The sequence below is a fragment of the Schistocerca piceifrons genome, chromosome 1 (genome assembly GCF_021461385.2).
Source record: "Schistocerca piceifrons isolate TAMUIC-IGC-003096 chromosome 1, iqSchPice1.1, whole genome shotgun sequence".
Taxonomy (NCBI): domain Eukaryota; kingdom Metazoa; phylum Arthropoda; class Insecta; order Orthoptera; family Acrididae; genus Schistocerca; species Schistocerca piceifrons.
The window spans coordinates 408,771,177-408,797,749 of NC_060138.1; the positions used below are offsets into that span (position 1 = coordinate 408,771,177).

Consider the following 26,573-nt stretch of genomic DNA (forward strand, 5'->3'; position numbering starts at 1 on the left):
AATTTTCTTTTCCAGTCTTCTCAGCAACTTTGATGCATGAGCTGTTAAGCTGATTGTGCGATAATTCTCACACTCGTCGGCTTTTGCAATCTTGTGGATGACATGTTTCTGAAACTGAGGTGGTATATGGACCGACTCATACATTCCACACACCAACGTTAAAAGTCGTTTTGTTCCCACTTCCCCCACTTCCCCCTGCTGCCTTATTTAATACCAAATCTTCAAAAAAAAAAAAAAAAAAAAAAAAAAAAAACTTCGTCGACAGGCTACTAGTGGCCTACCGGGACCATCCGACCGCCGTGTCATCCTCAGAGGAGGATGCGCATAGGAGGGGCGTGGGGTCAGCACACCGCTTTCCCGGTCGTTAGGATGGTATTCTTGACCGAAGCCGCTACTATTCGGTCAAGTAGCTCCTCAGTTGGCATCACGAGGCTGAGTGCACCCCGAAGAATGGCAACAGCGCATGGCGGCTGGATGGTCACCCATCCAAGTGCCGGTCACGCCCAACAGCGCTTAACTTCGGTGATCTCACGGGAACCGGTGTATCCACTGCGGCAAGGCCGTTGCCATTAAGTCTTCCGAAGCTCTTTTATATTCTGATTCTAATACTTCATCCCATATCTCTTCTAAGTCAACTCCTGTTTCTTGTTCTACCACATCAGACAGGTCTTCCCCTCATAGCGATCTTCAGTGTACTCTTTCAATCTATCCACACTCTCCCCTGCATTTGACGATGGAATTCCCACTGCACTCATAATGTTTCCTCTATTGCTTTTAATTTCACCGAAGACTCTCTTGATTTTTCTATACGCTACACTTTCTACTTACTTCAAGACTTGCATTTCTACATTCCTGAATTTCCCTGTTCTGTCATCGATCAACTGAAGTATATCCTCTGTTATCCATGGTTTCCTCGCACTTACATTTTTTGTACGTATGTTTTTCTTTCCGACTTCTGTGATTGCAGTTTTTAAAGATGTCGATTCGTCCTCAACTGAACTGCCTACTGAGCTATTTCTTATGGCAGCAGCTATAGCATTAGAGTACTTCCAGCTATCTCTTCGTTCCTTATTACTGTGTATCCCACTTTTTTGTGCATTGATTCTTCCTGACTAGTCTCTTGAATTCAGCCTGCTCCTCATCACTGCTAAATTGTGATCTGAGTCTCCATCTGCTCCTGGATACGCCTTACAATCCAGTGTCAGATTTCGGAATCTCTGTCTGACCGTGGTGTAATCTAACTGCAATCTTGCCTATCTCGGGGTCTTCTTCTCTTGTAGTTCTTGAACACAGTATTTTCTGTTACTAGCTGAAATTGGTTGCCGAACTCAATCAGCATCACATATAAGTCAGAAAACAAGTTAGGGACATGAGGTGCTTGCAGTATGGGTCCAGATCATTTTTTCAAACCCGTGTGCTGCGTTACCCTTTCGAGGGACGTTCTCATTAGAGCAACATAGCCTTTTAATTTTTATCCTGAAAAGATTTTTGCAACACAGTGACAATTTATTATTAGACTAGAATTTTGTGGAGTGTGCAGTGGCTGTTTTACGATGACAGTTTCTATGCCAAGGTTAGTGGTGTGTATGTATCAAATGTAATCGGCTACAGAGTAGATAGCAGTAATTTAAGTTGTTGAACAAACTCGTCAATACGTTTAGAACGGCCTTGAGGCGATCGTGTGTAGTGGTCACTGATAACATATGAGCTGACCGATAAGAAAAGCTGTTGGATAATGAAAGTGAGATAACCCGTGGCGAGACCTTCCCCTCCAAATGCCGTGATTCAGCTGTCAACAACATCACGGATTCACATTAACAGTTAACACGGTTGTTAAGCAGTTAAGGCACACACAGGAGTGTTACCCTTGCTTTGGCAACTATTAATACTCAACTGCTACTCAACTTTTCAGCACGTGCAAACACTAGACGATGGGCAGTTATTGACGCTTCAGGGTAACTTTGCCCTAACAACTCGCATGCGTGTGGTGACGTCCGTGACAGGCGTTAATCTAGAATTCTCAATACACAATTTTGTATCTGTTCGTCACCTGAGTAAAACTTTCGACCGTGGTGTCAGGGACAGAGATTTCACGTGGTAACTGAAATGAGCAGAGCGTCTCATCGTTTTTCTTATTAGCCCTGGACAGACGACTCGGACGATCACAGAAGTATTGAATGACGCAGTTTGCAGCGACTATTGTCGCCTCGCCCCAGCGCCTTGTTTCTTAAATAAGGACGCCCTTCTCTGCGTTAAAGCAGTACTGCATATTACAGCTATAATGGGAGTTAAACGCTACCACTTAACATACTCCAAAACTATTTGTCATATTCACGTATAGTTCCGACCAAAGTTATTGCGTTAGTCTTTTTCCCATTCGTATAGAATGTATAGGCTGACGATTCCCTCTTATTTTAACGTGTCCCTGCGCTCACAGCTGTAATACATCTACAGTACCAAGTAAAAACCTAACTCCCTGATTAGGTCCTGGAGTTCACGCCATTCCGAACAGTCATTCTCTTCCCAATGGCGTCAGTGTATACGGCATGGAGGGGCACGTGGCCAGCACGCTATACCCTCACCAGTTGTCCGCTTTTCGACCTCGGGAGTTGCTCCTTTTTCAAGTAGCTCCTCATTTGGCCTCACCCGTCTGAGTGCACCCTGCTGCAATCCTTCGACCAAGGAAAGCCGCAAGCAGTACCGGTAACTGAATCCGGGTCCTCCTAATGGCATTTTGAGCCAATTGGCAGCACCAGGTATCGCATCCCTTATGATGACAGTTTACAGAAAGTGTGGCTCTCAGCCACATGTGTAAATGAAAGCTCGCCACTTTTCCTGTTTTCTTTTAAGATCGTCAATAGATCGGTGCAGCAAATCTTTCGGAATGACGATATTAATGTTGGCATTTCTGATTCCCAACTCCTTCTGTATCATCCTCAGAGACAGCTGCCGATTTTGTGCTAGGGTTTGTCACACTTGCTCGCTGTTATTTTTATTATTCTTGGCGATCGACCCAAATGTTGTGCCTCATGAACAGTTTCCCACCAATCCTGCCAACACGGTATCATGTACAAGCACTTTAGCTGATGGCTTCTGTTGCAAATAGACTGTCTGATCAATAGTTTCCCGCCATCTGTTGGTTAAGATTAAAATGAGATGTGACCACCCTTCGCCTTTATGACGGCTTGAACTCGGGTGGGGACACGTTTAATGAGATGTCTGAATGTGTGTAGAGAAATGACAGCCTGTTATTCCTCAAAAACCGAAACCAGAGAAAATAAGGATGTTGGACCCTGAGATCTGGGGCAAGGTCGACTTTCTAGCCCATCTCAGTTGTGTTCCATTGCTTCCACGTCGTGACTCTGCCAGTTGGAACGCTGGTAGCACTCTGGAACTCATGAGTGATAAGCTCTGATGACTTCATGCGAGTTTTTTTACAACCAAACCTCCACAACGCCCACGGTCCCTGTCTGTCGATACATGAGGTCTGCCTCGTCGTGGTAAAAGCCGTAATTGTTCTTTAGCGTTTCCACCTAAGAACCACAACACCAGCAGTCGATTTGGGCAGCTTTAAAAGGGTTGAAATGTCCCTGTCACCGTTTTTGGTAATGCCTTGCTACATTGCGCTCTGACATGAATCTTCACAGTAATTACGTTCGAGTGACAGTGGCAGAGAAATTTGCTTCGACGTATTGTGGTCGTGGCGGCGCATCGTGATGTGTGCTTCTGGACGTTTTTGCACTGTGTAACATATGTTGGCATTCAGTTATTGAATGATTTTTCAGTAACAGAAGTTGCCTAGTGTATCCATGACCTAAAGTGTTGCATCTTGCTGGTGCTAACAGACTGGCAAGTTAGCGGGGTATAAGTCAGCTGTCATGCTCTTATCTCTATTGTCAAGAAAACAGAGCCTACCATCTTCGGTATTAACTTGTTTGAACTTGACCTTGGCTCGGTGTCTTCAGCAGCTATTATTGCTTGTGAAGTTAGATCTGAAAGTAACGGCGCCCAATATATTTTACTCGGAAGTACTTCAAGATCAGTTTTGTTAAAGCGATATGCATGTGTCAGTCGTTTGTTGGAATGTGATGTAGCACAGGTACGCTTTTCGTGACAGATAACGTGTCGAATATTCCTGCGCCAAGACATTTTCTCTGCAGAGTTCTCATTAAATTCACTTAAAGTTTATAAGTTATTGTCTGCAGTATTTATGTACACCAAAACTACTATTGATATACATTGCTGGCCATTACAACTGCAACACCAGGAAGGAAGGCAAGTTACGAAGTTTTACTTGTTGTGCACATTCAGTATAGTAGGAGGAACACGTGAAATTTGTAAGTGATGTGCGGGTGTACAAGGTGCGAAATTTAGTACACAGAGCACCGATCATGTGGTGCAGTGGTTAGCACACTGGACTCGCATTCGGGAGGACGACGGTTCGAACCGGCGTCCGGCCATCCTGATTTAGGTTTTCCGTGATTTCCCTAAATCGCTTCAGGCAAATGCTGGGATGGTTCCTTTGAAAGGGTGCGGTCGACTTCCCTTCCCATCCTTCCCTAACACGATGGGATCGATGAACTCGCTGTTTGGTCCCCTCCCCCAAATCAACCAACCTAGTGCACAGAACTGTCACAACAGACAGCAACAATTCCTCTAACCACACTGGGCATCAATTCGAATTGGGCCTCGATGACAGATACCGATACGCCATTCCATGCGGCTTCACTTCTGTGCCAAAGTTCAACTGTCATAACTGCTGGCGAGTGGTGGCGTTCTAGTCACTTTGCAACCCATGACCAGATTTGTCAGTTGGTGAGAGAGATTTGAAGACTGTTCTGGCTAGGGCAACAACTGAACACCCTCTGTAGCGGGGTAGCACGTGGCAGCACGGGCAACGTGCGGCCTGAAGACAGGACATAGCCACCGACCTTAACATGTCAAGAAAGACATACCTGCTGTCCAAATTAACGGCTGTGCAAAGCTAAGGTGTTAGTGTTGTTTGCCGGCCGGAGTGGCCGAGCGGTTCTAGGCGCTACTGTCTGGAAACGCGCGACCACTACGGTCGAAGGTTCGAATCCTGCCTCGGGCATGGATGTGTGTGATGTCCTTAGGTTAGTTAGGTTTAAGTAGTTCTAAGTTCTAGGGGACTGATGACCTCAGAAGTTAAGTCCCATAGTGCTCAGAGCCCTTTGAACCATTTTTGCTAGTGTTGTGTACCTAATAGCACTTCGTACCAGCACGCCATCTGCCTGCCAGGGACCATATGACAATGTCGAATGCAGTCCGACAACGTTCGTTCTCAGTTTAGCCTCCAATCATGCATACGTCCTGCGTGATGCTATACGCAGAAACAGGTGTTGACGAAAAGGCGGTGCTGGGCGCACCACAGTCTGCTGCCGCGTGGAGAGATCTGCAACAATGATCGCTGTGCTGACGTCGCACTGCCCCAGACACCGTCGCACTGCCGGTGTGGACTGTGTGGCATTATATGCCTCAAATGAGTGAGTTCGTACGCGCGATCAAACGACGGGATCAAGTATTATATCTACGTTTCCTAAACCACTTGAAGTTATACAGGTGAGCTTTACAGCTTACCGGAAATGTTTAATGGCTAGAACGCATATTAGCTGTAAAATACAGTTAATATTGTTGGAGCACGACAATGAGACAGTTACAGGCGTCGAGAATTACGAACTAATGTCATATTACCGTGGTGCGATGTTTTAAGTCCCAACCAGCTCGCACAGTTTTTAGTTTATGGGTTTTTATAAGTCATTCAGATCACGGGTGGGCAACCGGTGGTCGGAAGAAACTAGTAGAACGGAGAGAGAGAGCGAGGTGCTGCAGAATTTTTCAATGGAAGTTTTTAAGATAGGTAATGTAAATAAGTCGTAATTAAATAAACAAGGTTCATGACGCGTAAATAAATGTAAACACCTCATGATGGAGAGAAGATAACATTAATGTACTCTCAAAAGCAAGTGTTTTGAAGTTTAAATTGTTCGCATGGCATGTTTGGAAAGGAGCGCCATTCGTATCGGTGCGTTACCCCAAGTATGTGAATCACGCCCGCGGATCACCAAACTTTCCCCATGCCTGGTTGAGGTGAATGCTGGGATGCTTCGTGGTACAAATCGTTATTTCATCTGTGTGCACACCTCAGTGTGCTTCTCAGGCCCCTTCTCATACTAGGCGCCGTGAACCTCGTCTGCGCTGTTTTGTTAGCACCACTCCCTACCTGGCCCGCCTGTCAACTCTTCGTCCCCTAAATTTATGTGAGCAACATTTCAATAACTCAGCCTTCGCCTGTGGAGGCTCTCTTTCAGTGTGTCTCTCCTTGCACGCTGGTAAGTCACGTGTCACGTCATTATGACGTGTCGAGCTACTCCAGTGATGTGTATGCTCTGTATTGAAGACAACAGAGACCGTTTATCGACTTTTGTTATGTTCGAGACGCTAAACTGTGGTAGCTATTTTTGCAGACGATTAAAAGGAGCGGTTCATTGTACCGTCAATTGGTGTATTCACTGCAATTTTGAAAGGTATTGATGTCTTCATTTTCGTTGAAAGTGTGAACCTGCCAACTTTTGGAAAGAAACGACCCCACAGTGAGCTATCTGAATGGCAATATTGGCTGTATGGGAAGGAAAGTTACTGTGGCTCAGTCAGATATTGCAGAAGCAAGAGTGATTGAAGTCCTGTGTTCCATACTACCGCGAGTAACATTTTAAATGCTAAAATTGCCTCCAAGTAGCAGCATTATACGGAGTCGGCATTAAACTCGACGCAAGTAGGGAATTACCTTCAGAAATGATTCAGTTGTTAAAATTGTCTCACGGCGAATAACTTCGACTGGCACCTGTCTTTCTTTCTAGTCAGTTTGTCTGAAGGTCAGATTCAGTAATCCTTATCGGTAGTAAATAACTACAAGGACAATTTCATACACACTGATGCAGTTCTTCAATGATACCGATATGTGTAATTAGTTGACAATATGGAGGACATCTGTCAAATTCTGCTTTGGCGTTAGACATTTTAACAACTGAATCATTTTTGAAGGTAGTTCCCTACTTGTGTCGAATTTAACGCCTACTCCGTACCATGCTGCTAAATGGCTGCAATTTTCGCATTAATAAAGAAATTCATACTCGCGATAGTTTCTAGCACAGACCTTCTGTCACTATACTTTTGCAATTAACTGACTCATCCATGGTGACTTTGCTTCCAATACAGCCAATGTTACCATTTGGATACCTCACTGTGGGGTCGTTTTTTGGCAGGTTCACGCTTCCAACGAAAATAAAGACATCAATTAATAGCTATCAAAATTGCAGTGAATACACCAATTGACGATACAATGAACCCCTCCTTTAATTAGTTAGCAAAAATGGTTGAATGTCTCGAACAATCACAAAAGTCGACAAAAGGCCTCTCTCGTCTTCAATATAGCGAGTACGCGTCATAACGACGTTACGCCTAACTTTACCAGCGTGCAACTAGATTCACCACTCCCACTCACGACATATTCCTATCCTCCTCCCGTCCTATCTTACTGCCCACCCCCCTTTCTCTCTGTCGGGCTCGCGTTTTGGTTCAAATGGCTCTGAGCATTATGGGAGTTATCATCTGAGGTAATCAGTCCCCTAGACATAGAACTACGTAAGCCTAACTAACCTAAGGATATCACACGCATCCATGCCCGACGCCGTATTCGAACCTGCGACCGTATCAGCAGCGCAATTCCGGACTGAAGCACCTAGAACCGCTCGGCCACAACGGCCGGCAAAAAAGAAATCACCAAGCATGTAAATACCGGCGGTGATTACCTGCATTGTATACCGTGTGGAAGTCCCTCAATAGCTACAGTTGCTTCACTTATAAATAGGTCATATAGTTTCAAGCTAGGTCTTTACAAATTACAGTAGAACTCGCACGATACCTTTATTAACCAATTACCCAGGTGTGGGATTGCCGCTAGGCGGTTTCTGAGAAATCGGCGGATGGCAGAAAGGACCAAATGAACGAAGGCAAATCCTACACAAAAGTGAAAGTACAAACCGAGAGAAATCCAAACGTGAAAGCCACAGAATTGTCTATAGCGTATGAACAAAACTAAAGTAATAAACACAAAGAAGTAACCAACAGCAAGTGTGTAACTTTGCGCGAATAGTAACGCCGGCGGTCGAAAAGCTTCACAACGAACCCCTTGAGCGCGAGGTCGCACCGTCATGGCGGACAGGGAGCCACAAATCTTCTCTCCAGTGAAACGTAGTAAAGGACAATGGTACAAGCAGCGTGTACTAAACATAATTATGTACGCGACATAGATTACATTGATTTCTTGGGAGGTGGATAGCTGCAAAAGTTCAAACAGTACTACAGAATTGGAAGAAGTAAGATAACGAAATTTAAACAAAGCGTCAACTTGACGATGTACAGCAAACTGCAGAATTGGCCAGAAAATTTGCATATTAGATAAGCAAACTTATCCTGTCGTTCAGTAAGGAATTTGTTTTCAACTCCGAGCAATCGGGATTTTAAAAGGAAATGCGTGTGAAAGGAACCCTGGAAATCAGAGTACCAAGGGACTTGTAACATCAATGTCTTAAAGCATTCGTACACAATTATGCTGACTGTTAATCTGGATTGTGCATTGGCTGGGAAGTTATTTATTGTGCTGTGAGAAGTTAGAGGTGCTCTGCCCCCTACGATTCTTTCTCGTGTGCAGGGTTTTGCAAGCGCAGTAAGGAATATTTACGTCACAGAAGCAAGACTAGCAAAATGGGCATGAGAGAGCTACAACTGCGATATGAGCACTGCTTTTGGCCAATAGCTGGTCAAAATAACTTGCTTTTGCTTGATTCCCAATCTGCGTATAAAAATATACTCCCTCAGAGCAAACTATCACTCCTGAAAAATGTGTGGCATTGCAGTTCATTCCACCTGGAACCACTGGACAAATTCAGCCTCTCGATGTTTGTTATTTCCGTGCCTATAAAACATATCGCACTATCCCCAGTTACGCCCTGAAGGATAGCCAGTTTTACGATAATTTAGTATTCAGTTGCACGCCATCACATTCCATCAGTTCTCATCACCCGGTTACACCAATATGATTCTGTATCTCTTCTTTATGAGTGGATACATAGCTGAACGTCCTGCACGGTTTGTAACTCCCAAGGATTTCGGCTTCCACCTCGATGGTGCAAACCTTTGTGATCACTGTGGCGTGCCATTTTACATGCAGTGTTCATTGTGCAAGTTAATGGTTTGTTCTGAACATTTTTTGAATGTTAACGATGTCCATTTTGTGAAGTGTAATACATACATCCCATAGAAGGTTGATCTCTGCATTTGCCAGGCACTTATTTTTGGTCGCCATCCTGATGCACATTCGAGTCATCAGCAGCTAATATTTTTCCTGTTATTATTGCTAACACAACACCTCGAAATAAGTCTTACTAAAGACTGAACTTGCGACCTCGCACTCAAAGGGTTCCTTGTCAGATACAACACAAATGGACGAGGAAAGCGCGCAATGGACGAGGAAAGCGCGCGCTTTCCGCCTAGCCTAAGCCTCCAGACGGCCTTGCCAACTGACGTGGCGTCCACGCCGCCAGTGTCACAGCAGTGAAGCCGTACGACTGTGGCCGGCCAATGGTGGTACGTTCATGTAGATGTCGGTGTCCGAATGCGGCGACGGTGCTAAACCATCAACAGAGCGAGTCGTGCATCGTTTAAGGGCATTGAACTCGCATTCGGGAGGACAGGATTTCCGATTTCCGTGCAGCCATCCAATGTTACGCTTTCCGCGTTTTCGTAAATCGCTTTTCCTTTGAAAAATGACACGTCCTATTCTCTTCTTCATTAAGAGCTTGTGCTCCGCCTTTAACGACATCGTCGTGAAACCCTAATCTTACTTCTTCTTCGCATGATACCGAACTCATGGTAGAGCATAAATATCGAGCGTCAATAGATGAACGGAACATCAGTCATTTGGTCTTGTCTCGTAGTATAACCCCAATTAGTGTGGTACATGGTATAGTTTGACTGCTGTTTTCTGCGTCTTTCCACACTTATCCGTATCAATGCTGAATTACTATTATTTTTAACAGTGACAACTGAAAAATATTTTATACAACTGTAAAAAAATTTTAAGGAATGCTGGGTATTTCTAAAAGAATGATACGATTATAAAACTCCTTATTTATTGATAAAAACATACTACGAAATTGGATGAATTGCAAAATACTTACAAAATCTTAAAGTTTTAGCTATACTGTTACAAATGCTGTATGTGTCCACCAGCAGCAACACGAATAACATCTAGACGATAACTAAATTCGTCCTGAACTTTATACAATGTATCTGTTTTTATAGAAGTTATGGCTGCTGTTATTTTGTTCTTTACTTGTTCTATGTCACGAGGTAAACGGGAGATGAACAAACCTTCCTTCACATATCCCCACAAGAAAAAAATTTATGCGATCATGTCTGGTGATCCTGGAGGCCAAGAATGCAGGGCAGTGTCTCAGAGTCCCGTGCGCCCTGTCCGGTGTTGAGGCAGGGTGTCATTCAGAAACTGACGAACGTTAGAAAATAAAGTCATCGGAGTTATCCTGAAGCTATGGAAAAAGCCAATTCTGCATTCGTTTGTAGAAAGCTCGATCCAATCACAGTTTTTCTCAAAAAGGGGACCGTACACTTTTTCACGAGAAAACGTTCACTTTAGGTCGCTCTATGACATGACACGGTATAATATGCGTTTTATCAACGTTCAGTGTACTGCAGAAGATCTGATGATGACAACGTAGTTTGCTAAAACCGGTCATCACAATAAATGCAATACAGTAGCGATCTTGGTTGTTAGAAGTAGTACTTCTGCACACTTTAGGTGAGTCTCTTTCGTGCTCAATAATGTCATGAGGGTTCTGCGGTCCCCATTACCCACGTTATGTCGATTTACTTTACCAATAACATGAAATGTCAAAATTAACCGTGGTGGCAATGTATCGTCGTCCATGTCCTCTAGCAGAGCATTGCTGAAGTCAACCCGTTTCCTTTTACCACCATCCAGAAGAGCTCGCACTAGTTGTGCCCTTTCCAAGAAACCATCCCGCTATTTGCCTCAAGCGTTTTAGGGAAATCACGGAAAACCTAAATCAGGGTGGCCGGACGCTGGTTTGAACCGTCGTTCTCCCGAATCGTGAGTCCAGAGTGCTAACCACTGCGCCACATCGCTCGGTCTTACCTTTGCACAAGCGTGTTGTCTCTTCGGACTGGCGATAACAATGACGAATGTTTTTGCTGCAGGCGGATAATAGTCAAAACGCCCACGAAAAGCACGCCGGACCTAATCACTGACTCACTCTTTGCAAACTGCAGCACACAAAACGCCTTCTGTTGAGCTGACGCCATCTTATTTCTGACTGACTGCAAATTGAGAAGACGCATTGACTGATATCTAACGGCGGTTTTCTTTAACTCTAGACCACGCTCATTCAAACAACACACATTTCCTTGCCGCAACATACCAACTTTCGTGATTATTACCGTCCATAAATCAGGTCATTCTTTTTGAAACGCCCTGTATAATACTTGGTGAACGCGAATTCCAACGACTATGTTTCAGAGGGTATTCAGCGCCATTTCCTGACCCTATTAGTATAACGGGCTAGTGGTCTCCAGTGTCTCGCCGCGCGGGGTAGCGGCTAGGTCTAGTGCGCCCCCCGTCGGAGGTTCGACTTCCCCCCTTGGGGGCTGGACTCCTCCCTCGGGTATGGCTGTCTGTGTTGTCCTTAGCATAAGTTAGTTTAAGTTAGATTACGTAGTGTAGATCCTAGGGACTGATGACCTCAGCAGTTTGGTCCCATAGGAACTTACCACAAATTTCCACTTTTTCCATCGGCTCGTTACATAGTAATTGCGTTACGTGTGATTTCTTACCTGCACTTATCTTTGTACCTTTCCTGCACTGATGATATCTGGTAGACGGTATGTGCTGCGTGTTTGGAACCAGACTTGTTCCATTCACTCATGATACCTGCCGTTGTTAATAGTAATGCCCACTGTACAGTTCGTCCTCTTTCAGTACCGCTGTTTTCTGTCTTGGGTTAATTTTGTCGGCATTCTTAGTCGTACGTTAACAGTGAGCAGTATGGATAGATTTACTGGTGAAGAGTTGGCCGTTATGCAGAAATGGCTCTGAGCACTATGGGACTTAGCTTCTGAGGTCATCAGTCCCCTAGAACTTAGAACTACTTAAACCTAACTAACCCAAGGACATCACACACATCCATGCCCGAGGCAGGATTCGAACCTGCGACCGTAGCGGTCACGCGGTTCCAAACTGAAGCGCCTAGAACCACACGGCCACACCGGCCGGCTGGCCGTTATGCACATTGTGTATGGATGCATTGCACATTGTGTATGGATGGACTGAATCCAATGGAACAATGGCACAAAGGTGCTTTGTTAAGTTGTACCACGAGACAGGACTTTTGCTTGTGTACACAGGCGCGTACGACAAGACAGACCCTTACGCGATCGCATCCACAGCCTTTTTCACTGTTGTGAAAATACAGGGTGGGGCAATTCTGTCGGTGGACTTATAGTACACCCTAAATACGACATTCGCATGATGATATTGTAATGCAACGGAGTGGTCATCGCAGCTACGTTACAATCTTAATCGTACTGGACCCAAATGCACTACTGGCCATTAAAACTGCTACACCAAGAAGAAATGCAGATGATAAACGGTTATTCCTTGGACAAATATATTACACTAGAACCGACATGTGATTATATTTTCACGCATTTTGGGTGCATAGATCCTGAGAAATCAGTACCCAGAACAACCACCTCTGGCCGCAATAACGGCCTTGACACGCCTGGGCATTGAGTCAAACAGAGCTTGGATAGCGTGTACGGGTACAGCTGCCCATGCAGCTTCAACATACCACAGTTCATCAAGAGTAGTGACTGGCGTATTGTGACAAGCCAGTTGCTCGGTCACCATTGACCAGACGTTTTCAATTGGTGAGAGATCTGGAGAATGTGCTGGCCGGGGCAGCAGTCGAAGATTTTCTGTATCCAGAAAGGCCCGTACAGGACCTGCAACATGCGTCGTGCATTATCCTGCTGAAATGTAGGGTTTCGCAAGGATAGAATGTAGGGTAGAGCCACGGGTCGTAACACAGCTGAAATGTAACGTACCCTGTTCAAAGTGCCATCAATGAGAACAAGAGGTGACCGAGACGTGTAACCAATGGCACCCCATGCCATCACACGCCGGGTGATACGCCAGTGTGGCGATGACGAATACACGCTTCTAATGTGCGTTCACCGCGACGTCGCCAAACACGGATGCAACCATCATGATGCTGTAAACAGAACCTGGATTCATCCGAAAAAATGACATTTTGCCGTTCGTGCACCCAGGTTCGTCGTTGAGTACACCATCGCAGGCGCTCCTGTCTGTGATGCAGCGTCAAGGTAACCGCAGCCACGGTCTCCGACCTGATAGCCCATGCTGCTGCAAACGTCGTCGAACTGTTCGTGCAGATGGTTGTTGTCTTGCAAACGTCCCCATCTGCTGACTCAGGGATCGAGACGTGGCTGCACGATCCGTTACAGCCATGCAGATAAGATGCCTGTCATGTCGACTGCTAGTGATGCGAGGCCTTTGGGATCCAGCACGTCGTTCCGTATTACCCTCCTGAACCCACCAATTCCATATTCTGCTAACAGTCATTGGATCTCGACCAACGAGAGCAGAAAAAAAGGCCCGATACGATAAACCGCAATCGCGATAGGCTACAATCCGACCTTTATCAAAGTCTGGAACGTAATGGTACGCATTTCTCCTCCTTACACGAAGAATCACAACAACGTTTCACCAGGCAACGCCGGTCAACTGTTGTTTGTGTATGAGAAATCGGTTGGAAACTTTCGTCATGTCAGCACGTTGTAGGTGTCGCCACCGGCGCCAACCTTGTGTGAATGCTCTGAAAAGCTAATCATTTGCAAATCACAGCATCTTGTTCCTGTCGGTTAAATTTCGCGTCTGTAGCACGTCATCTTCGTAGTGTAGCAATTTTAATGGCCAGTAGTGTATCAGAGTTATTGGAGTGTTGAATTTTTTAATCATTAGTATATTGAGAAGCCAGTGTACGTGTGCCGGACAACGGAGAGTGTATACCGAGTACGGAGCGGACCTCCAGGCGTCTCTTCCCGCTCCTAACGTCGAGAGCGCACCAACTACGCTACGTACCTGTGTGATGTTGCGCGGCACTTCAAAGTGAAATGGAGAGTCGGCGTCTGTGGCGCATGCGCACTGCGGCCGAGAAGCGACCCGGGGCGGCGCGGCGCGGCTACCACGTGGTCCGCGAAGGCCGCCGGTGTCTACGGCGGCGGCGGTGGAAGCGCCCAGTCTGCACTTAGTGTGTGCGCGGGACGGTGGCCACCGGCATGCGATGAGCGCGCCATGGAAGCCATGGACACCTGGGTGAACCCGCCCGTGCAGTGGCATGCCGTGGATGCCAGCTGGAGCGCCGCCGACGCCAAAGACGTTCACGATATGGTAGGTACCGGACGCGCTGCTCCCTCAGGAGCTGCCGGTACAACTCTGACGTACCTCTTTTTTGTCGTACTGTATGCGCGTCGCACGACCTTGGTGCAGAAAGGCTATAAAATACTTGCTGCTTCCCCTGCTATCAAAGACACGCCATTGTTGTTACGATGAAGTGCGCGTGTACCGAATCGAGATTGTGGGGAGTTAGGGGTGGTGATATGTGCAAATCACGCCTTCCTATTTCTTCGTACCTCTGTACCTGCATCTAATGTCTAGTACGAAGACAGAAGTGTAAGAAAAACGTAATACCCGTGCACCGGCATTGTGTCCCGATCTAATGACAAAGGCTAGTCCCCAGAATGCGATGCTGATGACTCAGGTCGTTTCATTTACGTGTGATTTATGTATAACATGATTAGTGTTTCCGTAAAAACACTGTCCTCTGTTTTAGATCAATGGTGCAAGCAGAAGAACTTTAATTTTCTGTTACTACATGCGTTCTGCTGCCCTCAGGCTGTAAGCAGCGACTTTGCAAGGTACAAAAATAAACAGACGAAGGAGATCGCGACAAGGCACGTAGTGGGAGGCGAAGATGCGCGCAAAGCAGGAAAACACGGATTGCTAGGGAGACAAGCCACCTAGCTAGCGCTCAGCGAGGACTTCCGACTCTCGTCTCTGGGGGAAATGAGACTAAATAATCTACGAGAAGACGGGCGTAGTTTTCACAGTGGCAATATAATACCTGAGGAGAACAGAAACAAAAAACGCTCGTGGCTTTCATGAGTGATGTGCACGCTGTAGGGGCGAGTGCTACTATACGTAGCTAGGTGACACAGTGAGATTTCAGTTCCAAGTGTTTGGAGTTCGATTCCCAGTAGGTTACAGCACTCATTTTCATGCAGTTAACGTGACTTTCAGCCATGACAGTGTGTGCGTGAAAAATTTCTGCCGTGATCGAAATTGCAAATTAAACTGTAGCTCTTCTCCCCGAATGACTTGATAACTGAGCTGGTTCACATACCGAAGGAAGGTAAACGCGCATTAATCTCAGTAGCACAGTTCCATGTAAAAGACATAGTCTGCAGCGTCAATCTTCCTATTGATGATTCCATTACTTATTTTACTAATCGCATACGTTTACACTTTCATTTGGGTAGCCGGTTTTGTAATTCTCAAACTAACTACCGCTGTCATCCGGAGAGTTGATAATTGTATATACAGTGGACCACATACACGACAGCGAGTTTGTTTTCTTTATTTGTAAAGGTGTAGTTTTATAACGATAATTAGATCTGGAACATCAATTTAGTGTTGACGAAGAATGAGAGAAGGAATGATGTACGGTCTTGTTTAATGTACTATGAGCACATTAATTTTGATCCACAGAAGATATTCACGGGTATGACAACACAGAGTTTCGTGCCACGGTCCCCTAGATTTCGTGTCCAGCATATTACGAATGTACCTTAACTCTCGGAACATTTCGTTTTGCAACCGCTGCAGACTTACGAATGGTGCATCGTATTTTTATGCCTATTGAAACTAATACTATATAGACAATCAAAGGGGGTAATCGGTAGGCATACGTAGTTTTACAGACGATATACCATTCTCAAGGTTATCCATGGAGCAGACTTGCTCTTCTTACGAAAATAGTAGAACTTTCATAAGGAACCGGTTAATCACGTAGTGCGTGCTCCAGGCGAAAGTTTTGTTTTGTGAAGACATTTTTAAGTCTGTGCACAGCTTCTGCGTACATTACTTAAATAGTTGAAACAGTTTCATAAGTTCGAAGTAACGTACCAGCAGAATGAATGACTGATTGACTGATAATACGCCGAGACTGATTTGAAATCTCTTGCGCTACCCAAAATAGGTTTTCCGTAATTCCCGAAACGACAGTAAGCAACTGCACTCTCTGTGAACTCGCCGTAGTCTACACCTATGGCTTCGTTTACATCTACATCCACAGCTATACTTTGTGAATTTCTACGAAGTGCGCGGCTGAGGGTACTTTTTATTGTACCACATGTTCCGAATGGTTCAAATGGCTCTGAGCACTATGGGACTTAAAATCTGAGTTCATCAGGCCCCTAGAACTTAGAACTACTTAAACCTAACTAACCTAAGGACATCACACACATCCATGCCCGAGGCAGGATTCGAACCTGCGGCCGTAGCGGTCGCGCGGTTCTAGAATGAAGCGCCGAGAACCGCTCGGCCACACCTGCCGGCGGGACTTAACATCTGAGGTCATCAGTCCCCTAGACTTAGAACTACTTAAACCTAAGAACATCACGCACATTCATGCCCGAGGCAGGATTCGAACCTGCGACCGTAGCAGCAGCGCGGTTCCGGACTGAAGCGCGTAGAACCGCTCGGTCACAGCGGCCGCGACATATTTCGATTTCTTCCTGTTCCATTCATGGATGGAGCATGGGAAGAATGACTGCTTGTACTCCTCTGAGCTAGGTGCTTATATGTGCACGTCCTATACGCGACGAAAGCGTCTGGAATTGCCTTGAAAGACCATTCCTGGAGTTTTGTAAGCAATAGTGGTGGGCAGGAAATCGCGTATCTGTTAGAAATCACAGTGACTGAGAAGTCACAGATATCACAGTAGCAACTTTACAGAATCTAACTGCGATTTCAGTCACAGTTAGCAGTCGCAAGTAGTATTTCACATTGAAAGACGTGAGCCATCTATTGGTCGAATTTAGCACTGCTTTCTGCGATTTCCGTGACAAGTCGCAACTAAGAGTCGCAAGTAGCAACTAGAAAGCGCGGTTAACAGTGCCATCTGTGGGTCAAAGTTCGTACTGCGTCCATCTCTGCGATACGCTATGGAGTCTAACTGCGATTTCCGTGACAAGTCGCAACTAAGAGTCGCAAGTAGCAACTAGAAAGCGCGGTTAACAGTGCCACCTGTGGGTCAAAGTTCGTACTACGTCCATCTCTGCGGTACGCTATGGAGTCTAACTGCGATTTCCGTGACAAGTCGCAACTAAGAGTCGCAAGTAGCAACTAAAAAGCGCGGTTAACAGTGCCATCTGTGGGTCAAAGTTCGTACTACGTCCATCTCTGCGATACGCTATGGAGTCTAACTGCGATTTCCGTGACAAGTCGCAACTAAGAGTCACAAGTAGCAACTAAAAAGCGCAGTTAGCACTGCCATCTGTTGAGCAAAGTTCATACTACGCTATTCGCTACCGAGTCAAACTGCGATTTCTGTGACAAATCGCAACTAAGAGTCGCAGGTAGCAACTAAAAAGCGCAGTTAACATACTTCTCCTAGTGTCATCTGTTGACCGACGTATGTACGTTATGAGAGCCTTGTGCCTCACGAGATCGATGTGCTGTGTGTGCATGTGAAGGGTTTATTTCAATAGTGGTACAAGTCCATTTTTGTTAATTTTGAGATATAGAGTCGTAAAGTTAAATGAGTGCTGAAAAATCTGCAGTTGAGATACCAGAAATATTCACCATATGGCTTCTTGCTAGAGATGAGCCTTTATTTATGTTTGTTTGGATCACTAATTTCAGAAGCATTATAGACAGAAAAATGTAGGTAATGGACTTGTACCACTATTGAAATAAGCTCTTCATATTATATGACGACATGCACATTCAGCATCAGTTATGGTTGGTCAAATACTGCTGTGACTCTGAATGTATAATATTAATAAGAAGCGACATTGCCTTTTTCTCCTGAAAATATCGAGTAACGTAACAAATATGTTTGATTCTGCTTCCAATATGACAGTTTTCGTTAATACAGACATCTGTATAAGTGTAGAGAAATGAAAACAGTCATATGAATGCCTCACAGTTCAAGACTCGGGAGAAAAGTTTTACACCTGGTGTTCTACATGGCAACTTCACACACAAGAACTTTTTACCGACACTACTACCACCTACATAAGTAAGCTTTTCCTGTGTCACTTTCAAGTAATGCACTTAAGCTATTCCTGATTTAACTGGAAGATCTGTACTTCCCACTTTCATATCAACAGCCTCAAAATGCATATTGTAGGCTTCGGAATATGTTACAGGTCAGTGTCACACCAAGATTGTGGAGAAAGGGGGGGGGGGGCGGCATGTCACTCTCCAACAAGTGTTTACCAATAAATAAGTGGCGGAAAATTACGGGTATAGGACGGCTTAACATGTGGAAAATGAGATTTTTATTATTCACTCAATGTATTTAACATTTATTATTCCTTTAAAATCGCACAACAACTTCAATAAAACACTTTAATCAGTCATACACTTATTTCATAATTATTTCACTTTTAAACTGCAAATCCTCTAAGAGCTGTCTTGAATCTTCACGATTCTCTCTCAACAGCCTTGATGTGGATAGATATGTACAGCAACCAGTAATCAGTCAGAACTGCGTCTGCAAAAACACAAGGATTATTAAACAATTTTTGCTGTCACTAATTACTAGCAATATAATTGACAGAGTAGATTGCTAATATTTGCTATATCACATTTGCTAATATTTGCTATATCACATTCGCAAGAACGATCTCACTGAAGTAATTAAGTCCATCAAAACGCTTAGAAACTAACCTGTCGTCTGACGAAAACGGTCTAAAGACTGGCAATTTCTTCAGATCTGTTGACAATGATATTTTGAATTATCACTTTACTGAGTGACTGAAATGTAGTTCAGGTACCTATGAACATAACAATATGTTAGAATTCATTTTCTAAACACGAACTATTACGGTACTGTGCGGCTACTTACATATTAATTACACTATTAATATTTTCACAGTTGTTTCTTTAATACAAAATTAAAGCCAACGGAAGAATAAACGTAAAACATACTTACCAATGACAGGTTTGTTGAGATGCAATTTTCTGTGTGGACAGATGTAACTTTTTCATACGGTGGTACGTCGCAGCAATCGCAGGAGTCACAGAAATCGCAGAAGTAGCAGAAGTCACAGAAATCGCAGAAGTAGCAGAAATCGCAGAAGTCGCAGAAATCGCGGAAGTAGCAGAAGTAGCAGTGGCGGAGGGATACGCGACTTAGGTTCCTTAACTGCGACTCTTAACTGCGACAAATCACAGTTAAGAATAACAGATACTGAAAAGTAGCATTCACAGAAATCACTGATATCGGAAAATCGCAGTTTAGCCCATCACTAGTAAGCAAGTTCTCCTCGTTATGTATGGCATCTTTCTTCACGTGTCTACAAGCTAAGCTTTTCAAAGTTTCTGTTACACACTGTGGAATTCAAGCAACCCTGTGGCCATACGCAGCCTTTCTTTGTATGCACTCGATGTCTCCTGTTTCCCTGACTCGAAACACTTTACTTCCAGAGCAGTACTTTTCGTCTAACACTGTCGTGGAGCGCGACTAATCTCATATTTTCCTTTTTGTGTTCATTTCGTGGGAGATACGTTTCTCCACACACTACCAAGTCCGAGAAATGTGTTTGGGAGCGGCTCATCGTATGTGGCGCCTTGTGGTCAGAAAGCGAAACTTCATACCGAAGGTCTAAAAGCAGGAAGGCATAACCCTTGGAAACCAACAGCTGGGTTACCGTGGGGATGCGAGATGGGTTACTGTGGGGAGGCCAGACGCCGATGCAAGGAAGGGTGGGGGGGAGGGGGGGAACTGCAGGAATTGGAAGGCGGCGCTTTATGCGGCAGCCACATCCGCTGGGCCGACGGGCAGTGTGCCGCGAGCTTTTTGTTGCGTTACCTGTCCCACGTTCCGCCGCCAGACAGTCGCCGCCCGGCACAAACTGCGCAACTGCTTCCTCACGCAAGCACGAAGCGTCCTCTCGCTTCCCATTGTTCCGGTCATACTGCCATTTGTAAGCGCGACGAACCGGGGAAGCAGCAGCGCCTTGAGCCGCGGGCAAGGGACTTGGTGCAGGGCATGGTTGAAGCCCTTCATGTGCTGCTGCCGTGCTGCTGTCATGGTCAGCTTCTCGGATGGCGAGGAAGACTGACCATCCTACGAAGAGAGATGTAGCGCCTGTGTCGTCGGTCAGCCATTTACCGTTCGACAAACTCCTAGGGACGACGCTAAATCTCAGAAGTTAACGAGTCCGTCATAAATTGTTCGGTCACTAGGCATCTGCCAATAACATACAGACAGAAAAGCATCGAAGTGTTGTCGGAGTTGGTATGTAAGGTTTTCCTTTTCTGTTCCTTTGCGATTAGATGATGTTGAAGGAGAAAGCGGCCGTACGTAAAGCGGTGTCAGTTTGGACCATTCTGAAAGGAAAGATCAGATGAACATGTACTTTCTGGTCAAGGGTGCACCAATCTTAAACTCAGATAAACATATACTTTCTTGTCAAGGTTTCACTAATCTTAAACTTGTGGCGTTTGATACCTGCGTCACCCGGCCTTTCATCAGTTATTTATTAAATCCGGAGACGCAGGTTAAATACTGTACGATTGCGTTTCAATCAAAGGTCGCAGGCTAAATATTGTAGGTGGTGGTTGATGGTGGTTAGTGTTTAACGTCACGTCTACAACGAGGTCATTAGAGACGGAGCGCAAGCTCAGGTTAGGGAAGGATTGGGAAGGAAATCGGCCGTGCCCTTTCAAAGGAACCATCCCGGCATTTGCCTGAAACGATTTAGGGAAATCACGGAAAACCTAAATCAGGATGGCTGGAGACGGAATTGAACCGTCGTCCTCCCGAATGCGAGTCCAATGTGCTAACCACTGCGCCACTTCGCTCGGTTTAAATATTGTATAATCGCGTTTTAATCGCTTCCGCGTAGGTTAAGTAGAATGCAACCACCAGCTCCGATTAGCAAACCAAAAGTGTCAAAAATGAACATAATAAGTACATCGGAAGCACAGTCAAAGTTGCAAATTTCACTTTCGTTTACTTGATAAACTAGTTTCGGGTGGGGATCCACTTTCAAATCATCCAGATAGTCAAAATGGTATTTTCCAAATATAAGAACTATGTCAGGATAGCCGACCGCGGTGGCCGTGCGGTTCTGGCGCTGCAGTCCGGAACCGCGGGACTGCTACGGTCGCAGGTTCGAATCCTGCCTCGGGCATGGGTGTGTGTGATGTCCTTAGGTTAGTTAGGTTTAAGTAGCTCTAAGTTCTAGGGGACTTATGACCTAAGATGTTGAGTCCCATAGTGCTCAGAGCCATATGTCAGGATATCAAACATATACGTTTAACAAACTGCAAATGAACAATTTCAGAGCACACAGATAACCCTGTTCAATATATTATAGATATACGTTTATTATCTTGACGTGGTTATTGTATTTTGGGGAATATCATTTTGACTATATAGATGATCTGAAAGTGGTTCCCGACCCGAAAACAGTCATAAAGTAAACGAAAGTGAAATTTGCATCTTTGGCTGTTTTTCTCTTATATTGATTAGCACAAGTTGCTGCCCTGCAATTACTTCAGTATGTTGGAAGTTTGTGTGCTCTTGTAACATTACCATGTGATTCAACTCCATGCGCTAAACTAATGTGCTGCATAAAACGATCTCATTAAGTAGGCACCGAAACTGATCGATCAGCACAGAAAACACGTGAGGAGAGCGCTGTATGAAGATGATATACCTATAATACATCGTTATTGCGTTACTGATGATGACAGTACATTGCTTCTCTCTTGCATGGATTTGCATACTATTCCCGCGTGTAATAAGGGCTGTACCACTATCTATAGCCCGCCCCGTTCTTCCACTATTAGAGAGTTCATAAATTTCAAAACGTTTGCACGCACCGAGTGAGGAACTGTTGTGACATGTTCTCTGAGCTAATATTGAATGTCTGTTACTAATACTGCAGTAATTTTAAAACGAACAAAATCCTGTCGACATCGAGGTCATTTAAGACTGAACACTAGTAAAACTGCACAAGTGTTGGAAAGACGCTGAGCTGTGGCGTTTTCGGAGGAGTCATCTGGCAATCATTTGAAATGATTTAGGGAAATCACGAAATATATGTTTCTGGGTGGATGGGCGGATATTAGAAAGACTCCTCTCGAACGCACATTAGTTTTATGCATACATGATGATGTTCACTTCAAAGGTGCGCGATTGCATTGAGTTTGAGGACGTTGTCACGTAATGGTCACTGCGTAACTGCGCAGCGGAGTTTTCCAAAGCAGGAGCTCATTTTGGACAGAGAAGACACAGCATTCTGCCTGACGTGTGTTTTTATTTCGTACGAGGCTACGAAAAATTTCATGCGGAGGTAATCAATCGGTAATGCTTCAAAATTCATGTAACCATGCTTAGTCAAGAGGCTGTGTTGTGTAACGCGCGTTGTAACGGCGAAGGCAGTGATCGGTTTCGTAAGAGATGAATTAAGCAACAGGCTGTCGTCGAGAACGGTACGGTAATTGTCTTCGGCAGTAACTTCCAGCGGAAATCGAAGGCGCGCTAGATAACGGTGTAATTTACTAGCGGTAGCATGTGCTTTGAACTGTCCCGAACCGAATAAGTTTCTTTTAAATGCTCTCGCATTTCCAGCTGTCTAGCAGTTTCCCGTGTTTTTGTGCTGTCAAGATTTTTTCCACCCACGACGAAGTCGCGCCGGACGGAGCAGAGCGGAGCTGGCGGATGAGAAGGTGGCTCTGCTGTGCACGGACTGTACCGCGAGCGGCTGGTCCGGGTTCAGCCTGCTACCTGCACCTCGCCGCCGTGCGCAAAGAGTTGCCTGCCTCCGCCTGCGCTTGCCCCTGGTCCTCTCGCGCTCGCGAAAACCTGCCCGCACAGTGCGGCCACGTCCCTCCGACAGTTCCTCGCCTCGTCATCGTACAGGGGTCGGCCAAAGTAACGTTATCAGAGCTCGTTCCTCACACGGGACGAGCCAGTTAACGCTGACCTAGGCGTGACGAGGCATCCGACCTAACGATATTTTGTGCTCTCAACGCTCTCCGGCGGCAGTTTTCGCCTTTATTTGGCTCGCAAACTACACAGATTCGTTATGAAAATGGACGAGCGTAAAATAGCTGTCTTAACTCCGTGAGCGATTGCCGAAGAAGAGCGGAGAAAAACGCGAAGGAGATTTCGGACTCGTCGATGGCTCGAACTGCGATCTCCTGGTAGACGAACATTACATAATCCCCTAGAACGAGCTGGGATACATACTAGTAGAAGTTATTCGCAAACTCAACTGAATCCCCATCTCATTTTCAATTTAAAGTTGTTTATGGTAAAGGTGTAAAGTCTAATATCAGTTTGCGCATGCACAATATACATATTCTCTATGTTATATTCACTACCAACAATCTGAAATAAAACAACGTTTTTCCAATCCGTGGCGGTGTATTACAACGACCAGCGGTAACAATATGAAAGAACAAACAGCCTTGGTTGCAAAACTGAATTATTTATTTTATTTATCCTCCGATGGCGCGTTTAGTCTTATACTGGCATCTTCAGATCGGCCCGCGGGGAAAAAATACAACTTTCGTATTTTTTTCTCGTAGGCTAATCTGAAGATGCTTTGTATAAGGTGAAACGCGGCATAGAAATGTAAGTAGAATAAAAATACTGTGTTGAAACCAAGACCGTTGTTTCACTATGAAATAACGTACTGTATCGCATAGATTTTAAGGTCGAGATTTGTTTCGTAATTTCATTCGAATGTGAAAGAGATTGTTTCGAAGTTGCCCACCATCACTGAAAAAGATGTTTACTAGCAAGATATAAACATGAGTCAGTCGATAAAAATGGTTCAAATGACTTGAAGCACTATGGGACTTAACATTTGAGGTCATCAGTGCACTTAGAACTAGGTAAGCCTAACTAACCTAAGGACATCACACACATCCATGCCCAAGGCAGGATTCGAACGTGCGACCTTAGCAGCAGCGCGGCTCCGGACTGAAGCGTCTAGAACCGCTCGGCCACAGCGGACGGCCCAGTAGATTAATCTAGATATAGGTGTATCTATATTTTATAGAAAGTTTCAAAATAGCAAAACCTTTCAATGTGTAACGTGTGTTTATTTTCAGACATAGATTGCTAGTCACGTACATAGATCTCTGGCCACTGGGGACACATTAAGAAATTGCAGCAAATACTTTATTTATAATAATTAACATCGACTTTTAAGATAATAGTTATATTAAATTAATAAGAACGAACCAGAATCTTTTAGAAAGCAAGGGATGAAAAAGATTTTGGAAGGAGAGCGACGCGTACCTGCTACCTTTCAATGAACAACTGAAGAGCTCACGACGCTATCGATGGCGCTTCAGCATTGGCGTTACAAACAGGTCTCCGTATGTGGTATAGGTATACTGTGTATAGGCTGTACCTAAATTGTCATTGTCTGATATATAATGTGCATATTATACCAAAAACACACGCTTTTGATAGGTCATATTGCGCCATAGTAACGAAACGGTATACTTTCGGAGCGCACAAGTTACAACACTAAAAATATCAACTACAGGAAGCCGTTACCGACCGATATACACTGAAGCACCATAGAAACTGGTATAGGAATGGGTATTCAAATGAGATATGTAAACAGGCAGAATACGACGCTGCGGTCGGCAACGCCTTTATAAGTCAACAAGTGTTTGACAACAGTTGTTAGATCGGTTACTGCTGCTACCAATGGTAGGTTATCAAGACTTAAGTAAGTTTCAACGTGGTGTTATAGTCGGCGCAGGAGCGATGGGACACAGCAACTCCAAGGTAGCGATAAAGTGGGGATTTTCCCGCAAGACCATTTCAAGAGTGTACCGTGAATATCAGGCATCTGGTAAAACATCAAATCTCTGACATACCCGCGGCTGGAAAAAAAATCCTGCAAGAACGGGACCAACGACGACTGAAGAGAATCGTTCAGCGTGACAGAAATGCAACCCTTCCGCAAATTGCTGCAGATTTCAATTCTGGTCCATCAACAAGTGTCAGCGTGTGAACCATGCAACGAAACATCATCGATATGGGCTTCCGGAGCCGAAGGCCCACTTGTGTACCCGTGATAACTGCACGACATAATGCTTTACGCCTCGCCTGGACCCGTCAACACCGGAACTGGGCTGTTGATTACTGGAAACAAATGGCTCAAATGGCTCTGAGCACTATGGGACTTAACTTCTGAGGTTATCAGTCCCCTAGAACTTAGAACTACTTAAACCTAGCTAACCCAAGGACATCACACACATCCATGCCCGAGGCAGGATTCGAACCTGCGACCGTAGCGGTCACGCGGTTCCAAACTGAAGCGCCTAGAATCGCACGGCCACACTGGCCGGTTTACTGGAAACATCTTACCTGATCGGAAACGTCTGTTTCAAATTGCATCGAGCGGATGGACGTGTACGGGTATGGAGACAACCTCATGAATCCATGGACCTTGCATGTCAGCAGGGGACTGTTCTAGCTGGTGAAAGCTCTGTAATGGTGTGGGGCGTGTGCAGTTGGAGTGATATGGGACCCCTGATACGTCTAGATACGACTCTGACATCTGAGACGTACGTAAGCATCATGTAGGATCACCTGCATCTATTCGTGTCCATTGTACATTCTGACGGAGTTGAGCAATGCAGGACAGTGCGACACCTCATAACGTCCAGAATTGCTACAGAGTGGCTCCAGGAACACTCGTCTGAGTAAACACTTCCGCTGGCCACTCCCCAGAGATGAAATTATTCAACTTATCTGGGATGCCTTGCAACGTGCTGTTCAGAAGAGATCTTCACCCCCTCGTACTCATACGGATTTATGGTCAGCCCTGCAGGATTCATGGCGTCAGTTCCTTCCAGCACTACTTCAGACGTTAGTCGAGTCCATGCCACGTCGTGTTGCGACATTTCTGCGTGCTTGAGGGGCCCTATACGATATTAGGCAGGTGTACCAGTTTCCTTGGATCTTCAGTGTATGGTTTCCTGTCATTATATTAACACAAATCGTAGCTAAAACCACGCTTATTCGAGAGATCAATTTTCTGATGCTTTGAAACAGCTTGAATCATACCGCCTAATCCGTGAGAAAGAAAATCCACCAAATACC

The 26,573-nt window shown here is 45.0% G+C and overlaps 1 protein-coding gene and 1 pseudogene across 2 annotated transcripts in view; one reads left to right on the forward strand and one right to left on the reverse strand.

The window, feature by feature from the left end:
- Positions 1-451: 451 nt before the first annotated feature.
- LOC124718755 lies at positions 452-568 on the reverse strand (annotated as a pseudogene).
- A 13,866-nt stretch (positions 569-14,434) lies between these two features.
- The window catches only part of LOC124788942 (steroid hormone receptor ERR1-like), a 366,179-nt gene continuing 354,040 nt past the window's right edge, over positions 14,435-26,573 (forward strand). Inside the window, exon 1 of one of the 2 annotated variants that reach the window (XM_047256232.1) lies at positions 14,435-14,587. In XM_047256232.1, the coding sequence (XP_047112188.1) occupies positions 14,492-14,587 (96 nt within the window). In that variant the 5' untranslated portion in view covers positions 14,435-14,491. The remainder of the gene's footprint in view (positions 14,588-26,573) is intronic. The other variant, XM_047256238.1, reaches the window with a different exon arrangement.